Source organism: Trematomus bernacchii, unplaced genomic scaffold, assembly GCF_902827165.1.
Source record: "Trematomus bernacchii unplaced genomic scaffold, fTreBer1.1, whole genome shotgun sequence".
NCBI classification, from domain to species: Eukaryota; Metazoa; Chordata; class Actinopteri; order Perciformes; family Nototheniidae; genus Trematomus; species Trematomus bernacchii.
The window spans coordinates 844,022-856,815 of record NW_022987631.1 but is presented as its reverse complement, the minus strand read 5'-3'; the positions used below and the strand labels follow the sequence as shown (position 1 = coordinate 856,815).

Here is a 12,794-nt window from a genome sequence, read left to right as displayed (position 1 = left end):
TAGAGATACTCTATATCTCCTCGCTGTTGATATGTACTGTACAGTTTATATATTTACTGTGTATTTATATTGTTAGAGATACTCTATATCTCTGCTACACTGGGACCATTAAAGTAAAAGTACTCTGCTCCAACCAGATCGGTTTGTTATGGTCTGTAACCGGAAGTGACGTCACATTATGGGCGTGGCTCCGTGTCAGCAGGGTCATTCATAATTAAGGAGCCTAATGCACTCTGACGTCATGGAGGGGTATCCACGGCAACGGCAGACGAGGCTCATGGGAAATGTAGTATCACGTTTCAACACATGCATGGAGGGTAAAAAGGGTCGACACTAATGTCAAATAATTTTTAATTAAATAAATAATTGTCTAATTTATACCACAAATATTTAAATCGCAAAAGAAAAATGTATTGATGAAATTATTTGTGTAGGTATTTAAATCTTTAGTGTGAAAAGATATCCTTAGATTGATGATGATGATGATGATGATGTTGGCTGCAGTTTTATCAACAGTTATAATAACATAACTCACAGCTGCTGGGGCTGATGGGTAATGTAGTGTTTGCTCCACAGGGACTGGACTTCCTGCAGGTGACATCATCCTCTGCTGGGAAACACTAACGAGGGCTGTGATTGGTTGAAAGCATCCTTCCCCGTGTCTCAGAAGACATGTTTCTCCAGACATCTGCTCTTATATCTGGAGATGTTTAGGTGTTGATCTCGTTCTGTAGCTTCCCAGCATTGTTTCTAATCTGTTCATTTCCCACATTTAAATGATTCAGACTGAGAAACTGTGGCTCCCTCGACACCTGACGGAGGCTAAAACAAATCAACCTTATTCACTGAGAGTTAACAAACACACACCACGAGTCACACTGACAGCTTTATTCAACTTTGTGATAAATAGAAAATAAATGTGGATCACAGATCGCTGGAACAAACGGAAGATTTCCTCACAGAGAAAAGAGAGTCGGAGCGTCGGAGCATCAGAAGTCCAACCACTCCGTCATGTAGATGCAGTTAGAGGGAGAAATCTCCCCTCCTTCCTGACAGTCATCAAACACCTGAGGACACAGACAGGAAGTCACACACCTGAGGACACAGACAGGAAGTCACACACCTGAGGACACAGACAGGAAGTCACACACCTGAGGACACAGATTTGATTATTATTTGTTAGTTTGTTTCAGTACATTTCCACCACACCCTTAGTTTAACTTAGTTACTGGGCAGAGATTAAACTCAGGTTCAACTCGGGTTCAACTCGGGTTCAACTCGGGTTCAACTCGGGTTCAACTCGGGTTAAACTCGGGTTAAACTCGGGTTCAACTCGGGTTCAACTCGGGTTCAACTCGGGTTCAACTCGGGTTAAACTCGGGTTAAACTCGGGTTAAACTTGGGTTCAACTCAGGTTAAACTTGGGTTAAAATTAGGCTGGTTTAGGTCCTATCTATCTGAACGCTCTCAATTTGTGTGTGTCAACGATGAATCTTCCATGCAAACCAAAGTTAGCCATGGAGTGCCACAGGGCTCAGTGCTTGGACCTATTTTGTTCAGATTATATATGCTTCCGCAATATAATAAGGAATCATTCTGTACATTTCCATTGTTATGCGGATGATACTCAACTATATTTATCCATCAAGCCTGATGAATCCAATCATCTAAATAAAATTCCAACGCTGTGCGTAGAAGTGAGCCCAACCAGATCCAACTGGTAACGGTCCACCTCCCGCACAAGCTCCGGCTCCTTCCCCCCCAGAGAGGTGACGTTCCACGTCCCCAAAGCCAGCTTCTGCCGCCCGGGTCTGGTCCGTCGAGACCCTCTGCTTTCACTGCCACCCTTCTGGCAGCGCACCCGACCCCATCGCTGTTTCCCGTAGGTGGTGGGCCCGCGGGACGGAGAAGCGGAGGTGTTGCCCACGTTGCCTTTTCGGGCTGTGCCTGGCCGGGCTCCGTGGCAAGCGCGGCCACCAGACGCTCGCCGACGAGTCCTCCTTCTGGGCCTGGCTCCAGAAGGGGACCCCGGGCTTCCTCCGGGCCGGGTATCCTCACTTCGTGTGTCGTCTTTCATGAGTCAGTTAAGTCGCTTCAGCTAATTCAAAATGCTGCAGCACGTGTACTAACTAGAGTTCGGAAAAGGGACCACATTACTCCAGTTTTGGCTGCCTTACACTGGCTCCCTAGAGAACACAGGATATAATTTTAAATTCTTCTTCTCGCCTACAAAGCCCTTAATGGGCAGGCGCCATCTTACCTTAACCTGTTCTGCCCCGAGCCTGTTTTTCAGGTCTCAGGCTCGAAAATGCCATTCCCAGAACAAATGACCATATCTTCCCTTCTAAAAGGGGAAAATTCATAATATTTTTTCTCAAAGTAATGATAAACCTGTGAGTTGGATGTAGAAAAGTCAGAATCAATATAGATGTTTTTTTATTTAAAAAAAAATTCAGATTTTACATAGTAAAAAACTGTAAATGATAGTGTCCGTCCAAAGATTCTTTTTTACTTATAGTGAAAACTACCCTTGGATGATGGGATAGTAGACTACAAGCTTTAGGAATCCAAAGTACAACATATAATAAGTACCCTGTATCAAGATTGATGCAAAACAAGTGACATTTTACCTTTTTAGAGAGGTTTAGCAAAAAGAAACCACTTCTGGGGTCATTTGGGTGGAAATGGGCGTTTTTGCCGTTTCTCTGGAACCCATTGGTCGATTTTGATGGTTGACATCTCTTTTTAACCGTTAGAGCCAATAGAATCGAAGGGGAATTTCCACATACACACCAACGTTACCAAAAAAAGTGGGGGCTATGCGCATGCAGTTTCCCCAAATCGAAACCTGTCTCACGCTCTGAAATCTGAAAACTTAAAAGTAGGTTTATTGCTAATGGACAGAGATGGGGTCGTTACTAAAAAAAAGTAATATATTACATATTATATATTACTTTAAAAAAAAAGTAATATATTACACTACTTCGTTACTCTCTACATAAAGTAACTCGTTACTTTACTCGTTACTTTACTCTCAGGGCCGGCCCGCCCCTCCCTGCAGGCAGATCACGCAGACTGCTAAAGTTTCAAATGTTCTCTTTAGTTCAGTTTCCATTGTCGCATAAGACTGATCCAGATAGCTCTGACCATAGCTGTCCTCTGTCTCCTGCTATCTGTATTTTGCGCAGTATATCTCTGAACGATGCGATGGTGATTCCACTGTGCAAATGGGCAACATTACCTCTACTATGAAGGATGCTACAAGCCTGTCCATCTCTGCTTTGGTTACCGGTCCTCCAAATTCTAATTTGTGCTGCTTCGGAGTCGGCGGCGGCGACTCACAACATCCTCACTCTGGGTTCGGGGGTCCTTAGCTATTAGCTTCACCTTAGCATGTGTTCTTTGCAGGTGTTTGTTGAGGTTTGACATGGTGTTCACAGCAGTGGATAACAGCTTCTGGCCTGGACACAGTTTGCACCTCACCGTCACATTCCTGTCTATTCTTCGGACGAACTCAAAATAATGGGCATACCTCCACCCCTCGAAAGTTATCGCTGACTCAGCCATGTTTATGCAGCACTGCACGCGGAGATGTGGACGTGCAAGTCGCGCAGATTACGTACATATAAACCTGCGGCGGAAACCCCTCTTGTCTGTCAGTGTGATTATGACTGATTTTATAAAAGTAACAAAGTAACGCGTGTCGGGGCAATGTTAGTCACTGTAGTGTGATTACTGAATTATAAAAGTAACGCGTTACACTACTCCGTTACCGACAAAAGTAATATTACACCCAACTCTGCTGATGGATTATCAGAAATCATTTCAAAGTGACACAGACACATTGGATTAACCTATGGATCAACTTCAGCAGCGTTTTAATCGTTTTAATGCCATTGAAGACAACTTTTGATCAGACAACAGAGGTAAGACATATTCTCGTTTTGGCTACCTAATGCCACGTGTTGTGATGCCTGTTTTTGTTAATAATGTTGTGAGTTCTTATCATGGAGTGATGATATAGATACCTATCGATTCTGTGTATTCTCAAGATGCTAATCGATATGTTGGATGTGCAGTTACGATAAGTAATAAGGGTGTTATACCGTGTTTTCTGTGCTAACGGCGTTAGCATTTTTTCGCTCAGGACTAATTCAGAGGCTCAGCGTTAGCCTTGTGTTTTTTTTTGCTAAAAATGGTTCATATCATCAGTTAGCTGAGTTTCTTCCCGTTACATGGATATGAAACATTCATAGTTTATTAAATATTAAGAAGCCCCCCTAAAAGTACAATGGGAGCCAGAGCCTTTTCTTATCAAGCTCCACTTTTGTGGAACCAGCTTCCAGTTTGTGTTCGGGCGGCAGGCAGCCGATCCGCTTTTAAGAGTGCGCTTAAGACCTTCCTTTTTGATAAAGCTTATAATTGATCAAATAAGAGTGCATTGACGTAGACACGTTGTGCCTCTTCACCTATACATCTTAGTTCTTACTCTTTTCCCTCACTGATGGCATGTCATCTGGTTGTGTGTAGACGGTGGAAGCAGAGAGAGGCATAGACGCCTTGATCCCTGCCGAGTCCACGCACAACTGTTGATTGATGTCAGTGCCAGAAACACTTTTTAGGAGCAATGCGAGAAAATGACATTCCCAGAACAAATTACCATATCTTCACTTCTAAAAGGTGAAAATGAACAATCTTTTTTCTCAAAGCAATGATAAACCTGTGAGTTGGATGTAGAAAAGTCAGAATCAATATAGATGTTTTTACTTTAAAGTAAATTCAGATTAAACATAGTAAAAACATTAATAAAAAACTGTAAATGATAGTGTCCGTCCAAAAAGAAAACATTACTTATAGTGAAAACTACCCTTGAATGATGGGTTAGTAGACTAAAAGCTTTAGGAATCCAAACTATAACATATAATAAGTACCCTGTATCAAGATTGATGCAAAACAAGTGACCTTTGACCTTTTTAGAGAGATTTAGGGGGAAAAACACTAATTTGGGTGCATTTTCCATATCTCTGGCCCCCCTCGGTCGATTTTGATGATTGACATCTCTTTTTAACCGTAAGAGCCAATCGAATCGAGGGGAAGTTCCTCAAATCCATCTAAACATTTCCATTGAGGAGTGAGAGTGATGCACAGCCAGAATGCCCCAAACCGGAAGCTGGGTTGTAGCTCTAATAGCAGCTAACAGCAGCTAATATGAAATCTCCGTTATTGACATAAATGGAATGATGGATTATCAGTAATCATTTCAAAGTGACACAGACACATTGGATTAACCTATGGATTAACCATTGGATTAACCATTGGATTAACCATTGGATTAACCTATGGATTAACCTATGGATTAACCATTGGATTAACCTTCAGTGGCGTTTTTATCGTTTTAATGCCATTGAACTAAACTTTTGATCAGAGCAACAGCTAAGGTGAGACATATTGCCGCTTTTGCTCCGTAAAGCTAAATTGTGTGATGTCTGTGTTTGCTTACCCTGCCGCGAGTTCTGATCTCTCAGTGATGATACTTACATTTCTAGAATCTGTGAAATCTCAGTTTGCTAGCTGATATCTTGTTTATGCAGATCCGATAAGTAATAAAGTATTTATTATATTATATATATATATATATATATATATTATATTTAGGGCTCATTTAGACGCTTCTTGTGAGACTTGAGTTTTGTTTCCGTAAAAAAATTTCATATCGTCAGTTAGCTGAGTTTCTTCCGTTAAGTGGGTATGACACATTCATAGGTTGTTAAATGTTAAGAAGCCCTCAGACGCTGTTTCTTGCAAGATGTTACGTTTTTGCCTCCGCCCTCGGGTCCGTGCGGCTCAACAGGTTAAGCTTGTGTTAAACTCGGGTTAAATTTGGGTTACTTGGGTCCCCCCCTGTTACCGGGCAGAGTCCGCAGGGCGTCCGCACCATGCCGGTGGGCAGCAGCACGGCGTTGACGCCCCTGTAGAGCTTCATCTGGCCGTCCACGCTGCCCACCGTTCCCTCTTTAGCTGCGATGACCGTCAGCTCCACCTTCCCGTCGTAGATCAGCGTGTTGAGGATCGTCTCAATGTCGTCCATCGACAGATCCACCTGCAGACATAGACATCTCTCAGTCAACTTTAACCCAGGTTAAACTCAGGTTAAACTCAGGTTAAACTTGGGTTCAATTTGGGTTAAACTCAGTTCAAACTCAGGTTAAACTCAGGTTAAACTCAGGTTAAACTCAGGTTAAACTCGGATTAAACTCAGTTTAAACTCAGGTTAAACTCAGGTTAAACTCAGGTTAAACTCAGTTTAAACTCAGGTTAAACTCAGGTTAAACTCAGTTTAAACTCTTTCCCAGGTTAAACTCTATGCCTGGTCAAAATCGGGTTAAACTCCATGTCTCCTGACGTGTGGCTCCGCCCCTGTGTGCTGTGATGTCATAAAGAGGGCAGGGCTACATCACCTTGCTGATGCCGAGCTCACAGATGTACTTCCAGACTTCATGAGACGTGGCCAAGGAGCTGTTCCTCTGAATCATCGGACTCTGTTTACTGTCCTTCGCTGCTTCAGCCTGCACACACACACACACACACACACACACACACACACACACACACACACACACACACACACACACACACACACACACACACACACACACACACACACACACACACACACACACACACACACACACACACACACACACACACAGTTACCTCACCACCGCTGAGCTAAAGGCTAACGTTGTGTGTCTGCTGTGTGTAGAGAAAGCTGTGCACCTTGCTCTGCAGGAACTTGAAGCACTGCTGGTTCAGAACCTCCACGAACTCGGACTCAAAGTCCTGGTCGCTGTACCAGGCGCCGCCCGTCACCGAGCGGTCGGGCTGAATGTTATACAGCATGTACACCTTCTTCTTCGACGCCTGAGGAGAGACAGAAGGCCTGAGTACTGCCGGCTCTATCCCGGGTTAAACTTACCTTAAACCCGGGTTAAACTCTGTCCCACGTCAAACAAAGTTAAATTCTGGTTGACCTCAGCTTAAAATCGGGTTAAAATCTATCCCAGGTTCAATTTGGGTTAAACTTTGGTTGAACTCTATAACAGGTTAAACATGAGTTTAACTCAGGTAAAACTCGGGTTAAACATGGGTTAAAGTCTATCCCAGGTTAAACTCAGGCCAAACTCTATCCCAGGTTAAACCTCAGTTAAACTCAGGTTTAACTGAGGGTAAACTCAGGTTAAACTCTGGGTAAACTCGGGTTAAACTCAGGTTTAACTGAGGGTAAACTCAGGTTAAACTCTGGGTAAACTCGGGTTAAACTCAGGTTAAACTCGGGTTAAACTCAGGTTAAACTCGGGATAAACTCAGGTTAAACTCAGGTTAAACTCTGGGTAAACTCAGGTTAAACTCTGGGTAAACTCAGGTTAAACTCAGGTTAAACTCAGGTTAAACTCTGGGTAAACTCAGGTTAAACTCAGGTTAAACTCTGGTTAAACTCTGGTTTAACTCAGGTTAAACTCAGGTTTAACTCAGGTTAAACTCAGGTTTAACTCAGGTTAAACTCAGGTTTAACTCAGGTTTAACTCAGGTTAAACTCAGGTTTAACTCAGGTTAAACTCAGGTTAAACTCAGGTTAAACTCAGGTTTAACTCAGGTTAAACTCAGGTTTAACTCAGGTTAAACTCTGGTTAAACTCTGGTTAAACTCAGGTTAAACTCAGGTTTAACTCAGGGTAAACTCAGGTTAAACTCAGGTTAAACTCAGGTTAAACTCAGGTTTAACTCAGGGTAAACTCAGGTTAAACTCAGGTTAAACTCTGGTTAAACTCAGGTTTAACTCAGGGTAAACTCAGGTTAAACTCAGGTTAAACTCAGGGTAAACTCAGGTTAAACTCAGGTTTAACTCGGGGTAAACTCGGGATAAACTCGGGTTAGTGTTGAGGTTGAGACTCACAGCCACAGACTTCACGGCCTTGATGAGCTTCTTGCTCTCCAGGTTCTTCAGGATCTTGTTGACCTCGGTCAGAGGGAGGTTGCTCTTGAACCGGATATCTCTGCTCCAGATCCCTGGCACACAAACACAAACTCTGTAAGATCTCCACTGTTATGCTTTAACCACAAAGCGCCTTTCAGCACAACGCCACTCAGTGCTTCACAACATTGCTAGAAAGGCTCTATATAAACATTTAAATAAAGTGTAGGCACTGAAACACAGACAGGATGATAACACACACAAACACAAGATTCCCTCAGGGGTTTCTGGGAAATATAAAACACACACACACACACCTGTACCTGAGCAGAGGGATGGATTTCAAAATAAAAGCCTCACCTTTGTTTCCAGCGTCCTCGATCACCTGGTAGACCAGCTTCTCCTGGTTATCTGAGCCCTTCATCTTACTGACACACACACACACACACACACACACACACACACACACACACACACACACACACACACACACACACACACACACACACACACACACACACACACACACACACACACACACACAGGATTTGAGACCTTGTACATGTTGTGACCCCTTGTTAAAGAAAGGGTTCATTTAATTGGAGGTGAATGGAAAGGTGAGAAGATAACTGATACAGAATAAGAAGCTGTAAGTATTTCTATAGAGATATCAAGGAGCCATGCAGAAGAGAAATGCGTCCAGAAGCTTGAGTGACGATAAACATTAACCCTGTCTGCATTTATGAAGTCAGTCTTTTTGGGCTCGCCCTCTTCTAACGTTACTCTCAGTAACACCACATTTCTTTGATGCTCGACAGTTGTTTGATGCTTCGTTGATCAGCATTATCTTCAAATTGGCTCGGTAACTTCTCCTCTCACGTTTGATCCACTGTGTTGGAGCTGGTCTCTGTGTCTCTCCATCTCTCTGGACCAATCCCAAACCACGCCCAACACCTACCCCTCTGTGACGGAGTGAACTCCGTGGAGTGACACGCGCAAATAGAGGGGGTAGTGTGTAGGGGTAGGGTGTAGGGGTAGTGTGTAGGGGTAGGGTGTAGGGGTAGTGTGTAGGGGTAGTGTGTAGGGGTAGTGTGTAGGGGTAGTGTGTAGGGGTAGGGTGTAGGGGTAGTGTGTAGGGGTAGGGTGTAGGGGTAGTGTGTAGGGGTAGGGGTGTAGGGGTAGTGTGTAGGGGTAGGGTGTAGGGGTAGGGTGTAGGGGTAGTGTGTAGGGGTAGTGTGTAGGGGTAGTGTGTAGGGGTAGTGTGTAGGGGTAGTGGTGTAGGGGTAGGGTGTAGGGGTAGTGTGTAGGGGTAGGGTGTAGGGCATGGGTCGGCAACAGGCGGCCCGCGGGCCATTGTTGGCCCGCCAGCAATAATATTTGGCCCGTCATTTTGAGAATAAAAAATGAAAAAATATTTTGAGATTTTTTTTTTTTTTTTTTTACAACATCGGACCGACAGTCGCACATATACTGTGTAGGCTATAATGTCTGAATAGAGAATCTACCTACACCTGAAGAATGCTTATTGTACTTTTATCCATGTTGAGAATGAATGACATACAGCACAGGCACAATCAGGCAGCGGGGTGCACTGACGCTGATAGTGGATCAATAGGTGGACAGCGCGTGGTGCTGAAATAGCCAACATTCGGTGTGTGGTTTGAAAAAAAATAACACCAGCTCACTAAATCATTCAAACGTAATGTTTACTTATATGTGAACAGTAACAAAGTTCAGTCAAAACATTGACAACAAAATTGGAGAAGCCACTTGATCATGGAGGGCGAGGAGTGGTGGTGCATATGCTCCTGAAACGACAGAGCACGCTACATTAGGGATAATTATTACAATGAGCCATTAATTCAAAAATATAAAAAATATAATTAGGCTATTAAATACAATTACGACAGGCTTGGTACTCACTTAATGTGAAAACTGACATCTCCCATCGGTCGCTATTTTTTGGATATCTGGTGATATGGACGTCACTTTAATCCGCAGGCAGTTCTCAAGGTTTTTATGCGTCAATCGATTCCTCTCGTGCGTCTTTATCGCATTCATTGAAGAAAAGGACGACTCGCATGTATAGGTGGAAGGGAACATTGTGAGCACATAAAATGTGAGTCTCTTGATCGTGCTATATTCCTCTGAGCTTCCCACCCAAAAGGCACTCACAGACTCCGCACTTCTGAGCGCATCGCTGACCAGGGAGCTTGTTTGAAAATCAATTAGCTCCATTTCTAATGCAGCCTCGTCTAAGGAGGGGATCATTTGTTTCGCCTGGGAGGTGAAGTCTCCACTTGGTCGGACTGTGAGAGGATCGCGTACAAAGGCAATGATGTCTTTTGGGATGGAGTAGTCCTCAAACCTTGACGTGAAGTTGGCCCGTAGCTGCTTGATGAAGTCCACCATAAGCTCTGTCACTGTCCCAGTGCCTGTGATTTTAGTGTACTGAAATGGAGGAGCCTGCCAGTGGATATGTCTGACTCGAACAACTCCAGCTTCCTCGTGAAGGATTCAAGCTTTTCAACCATGTCCACTATGGTTTTGCCTCTCCCCTGTAGCTGCAGGTTAAGCTGGTTTAGGTGGCCAAATATATCCGCTAAAAATGCTACATTGGACATGAACTTTTCGTCTCCCAGAAGGGCAAGGTGGTCAGCTGCTGCCCTAATCTTGCTCAATCTAAGAAACGCCTTGACCTCATCCAGTAGCGCACAGAAGCGGTCCAACGCTTTCCCTTTGCTCAACCAGCGCACGTCATTGTGAAGCAGCAGGTCATCGTGGGTGGCCTCTTCTGACTCAGCCACAAGTTGTCGGAAAAGCCGATGCTGGGTGCTTGATGTACCCCTGACAAAATTAATGACACGCATCACTTTGTCCATAACTTCCTTTAGCTCACCACTGAGTTTGGCGCAAAGGACACTCTGGTGGATGAGACAGTGCAGTCCATGCATTTGGGGGGCGTGCTCCTTCAACCTGCTTACCAGACCTCTGTGCTTTCCCACCATAGCAGGAGCCCCGTCTGTCACGATTAGGTTAACCCTCTCAAATGACAATGAATGCAGCCTAAACAACTCTTCCAGTTTTGTAAATATAACGTCCCCAGTGGTGTGCCCTTCTAATGGAATAAGAGACAGCAGCTCTTCCCTGAACTCCTTTCTATCAAAATATCTAACATAGACGCACAACTGGGCTACATCTGTACTGTCAGTGCTCTCGTCAATGGCTAAGGAAAAGTAATTGGCTTGACTGAGACCCTTGATGATTACCCCCTGCACAGCGTCCGACAGTGCTTCTATGCGGCGTATAGCGGACCTCGCAGAGAGGGACACTTGTTTCACTGACGCAATGACACCATCCATGGACTTGTCGGTGGCCAGTTCCTCCAAAACAGTCACCATCACCTCCTTGAAAACCTCTGCGTCAGTGAATGGCCGGTTATGCTTTGCGAGCACCCACGACGCCTTTAGGGACGCGGTTGTCACTTTCTGCTGGGCTGTGAGGCCTCGCACCAGGATCCTGCTGCTGTGCGCATAACCTGCTGTCAGTGCTTCAATATTGCGCTTTCGTGCCTCTGTCTTGGGGGGAAAGGCCACTTTGAAGGTGTCATGCTTCGTCTCGTGGTGCCGCTTAATATTATATTCTTTGCAAGCAGCCACAACTTCATTGCAGATAAGACACAACGGCTTTGCATTGATGAAACCAGGTAGGATGAACGCATAGTTCGCTGTCCATTCCTCTTTAAATGCCCTGTTTTCACCGTCAACTTTCCTCTTTAGACCTTTGGAGAGTGACATTACTGCTTTGGATTACTGGTCTGGGGGAAGCTCGCGAGTGTGTGTGTGTGTGTGTGTGTATGTGTGTGTGTGTTTGTGTGTATTGTGTTTGTTTCCCGGGGAAAACACACACAAGAAACACCGGCTGTTGTTACGCCTGCTGTGACGTTAAGTTACTCCGTTCTCCGCTTGTAATTATGCCGTCACAAGCTTCAAAGTTGTATTTATCATCTGAATTTGCCGAAACAAGTTTTATATTCTGAAAGCCAAGACTTTGTTTATTTGAAATCAGATGAAAACAAACTGTAACGGACCCTGCCGTGTTATCTATGATCACTATACGCTTACATTCATAATTTCAGCGGAGGGAGGGGGGGCGGCGCTTTGGAAGAGCAGAGTGGCGAGTGAGAGCTGTCGTCTTCCCTTTACAAGCTTCAAACATGTATTTATCGTGTGATTTTGGAAATAAAAGTTTCATATTCTGAAAGCCAAGACTTTGTTTAGTTAAAATCAAACAAAACACCCGAACCCCGAAAAACGAGTTTTTTACGCAAATCCACGTTTATTTTGAAATGAGCCGTTGCGACTTCCGACTGATTTCGATAGAGCGGGTCACATATGGCAAATGTGTGGTTGTGGGGAACCAGGTAAATTAAAGTGTTGATGGGGAGGGTTATCAGCGATATCAGAGTTTTTTCTGAACCAGGGAACAGGGGCGCTGCGCCCTCTTACCAAAATAAATTCCTTGAATTAGGCTTTGATTATGTTCTGGCCCCGCCATCTAGTGGCTCAGAAAAAAATTGGTCCACGGCCAAACTTACTTGCCTACCCCTGGTGTAGGGGTAGGGTGTAGGGGTAGGTGTGTAGGGGTAGGGTGTAGGGGTAGGGTGTAGGGGTAGTGTGTAGGGGTAGGTGTAGTTAGGGTGTAGGGGTAGGGTGTAGGGGTAGGGTGTAGGGGTAGTGTGTAGGGGTAGGGTGTAGGGTAGTGTGTAGGGTAGTAGTATGTAGGGTCGGGTGTAGTGGTGTGGTGGGGTAGGGTGTAGTGTT

At 44.4% G+C, this 12,794-nt stretch overlaps 1 protein-coding gene across 1 annotated transcript in view; it reads right to left on the bottom strand.

Moving 5' to 3' along the window:
- Window positions 1-873: 873 nt before the first annotated feature.
- The window catches only part of polr3f (polymerase (RNA) III (DNA directed) polypeptide F), a 16,030-nt gene continuing 4,109 nt past the window's right edge, over window positions 874-12,794 (bottom strand). The window contains exons 4-9 of the mRNA XM_034133045.1: window positions 8,332-8,399; window positions 7,954-8,066; window positions 6,778-6,921; window positions 6,459-6,566; window positions 5,909-6,100; window positions 874-1,067 (exon numbers count right to left, since the gene is read on the bottom strand). Of these exons, the coding sequence (XP_033988936.1) occupies window positions 990-1,067; window positions 5,909-6,100; window positions 6,459-6,566; window positions 6,778-6,921; window positions 7,954-8,066; window positions 8,332-8,399 (703 nt within the window). The 3' untranslated portion in view covers window positions 874-989. The remainder of the gene's footprint in view (window positions 1,068-5,908; window positions 6,101-6,458; window positions 6,567-6,777; window positions 6,922-7,953; window positions 8,067-8,331; window positions 8,400-12,794) is intronic.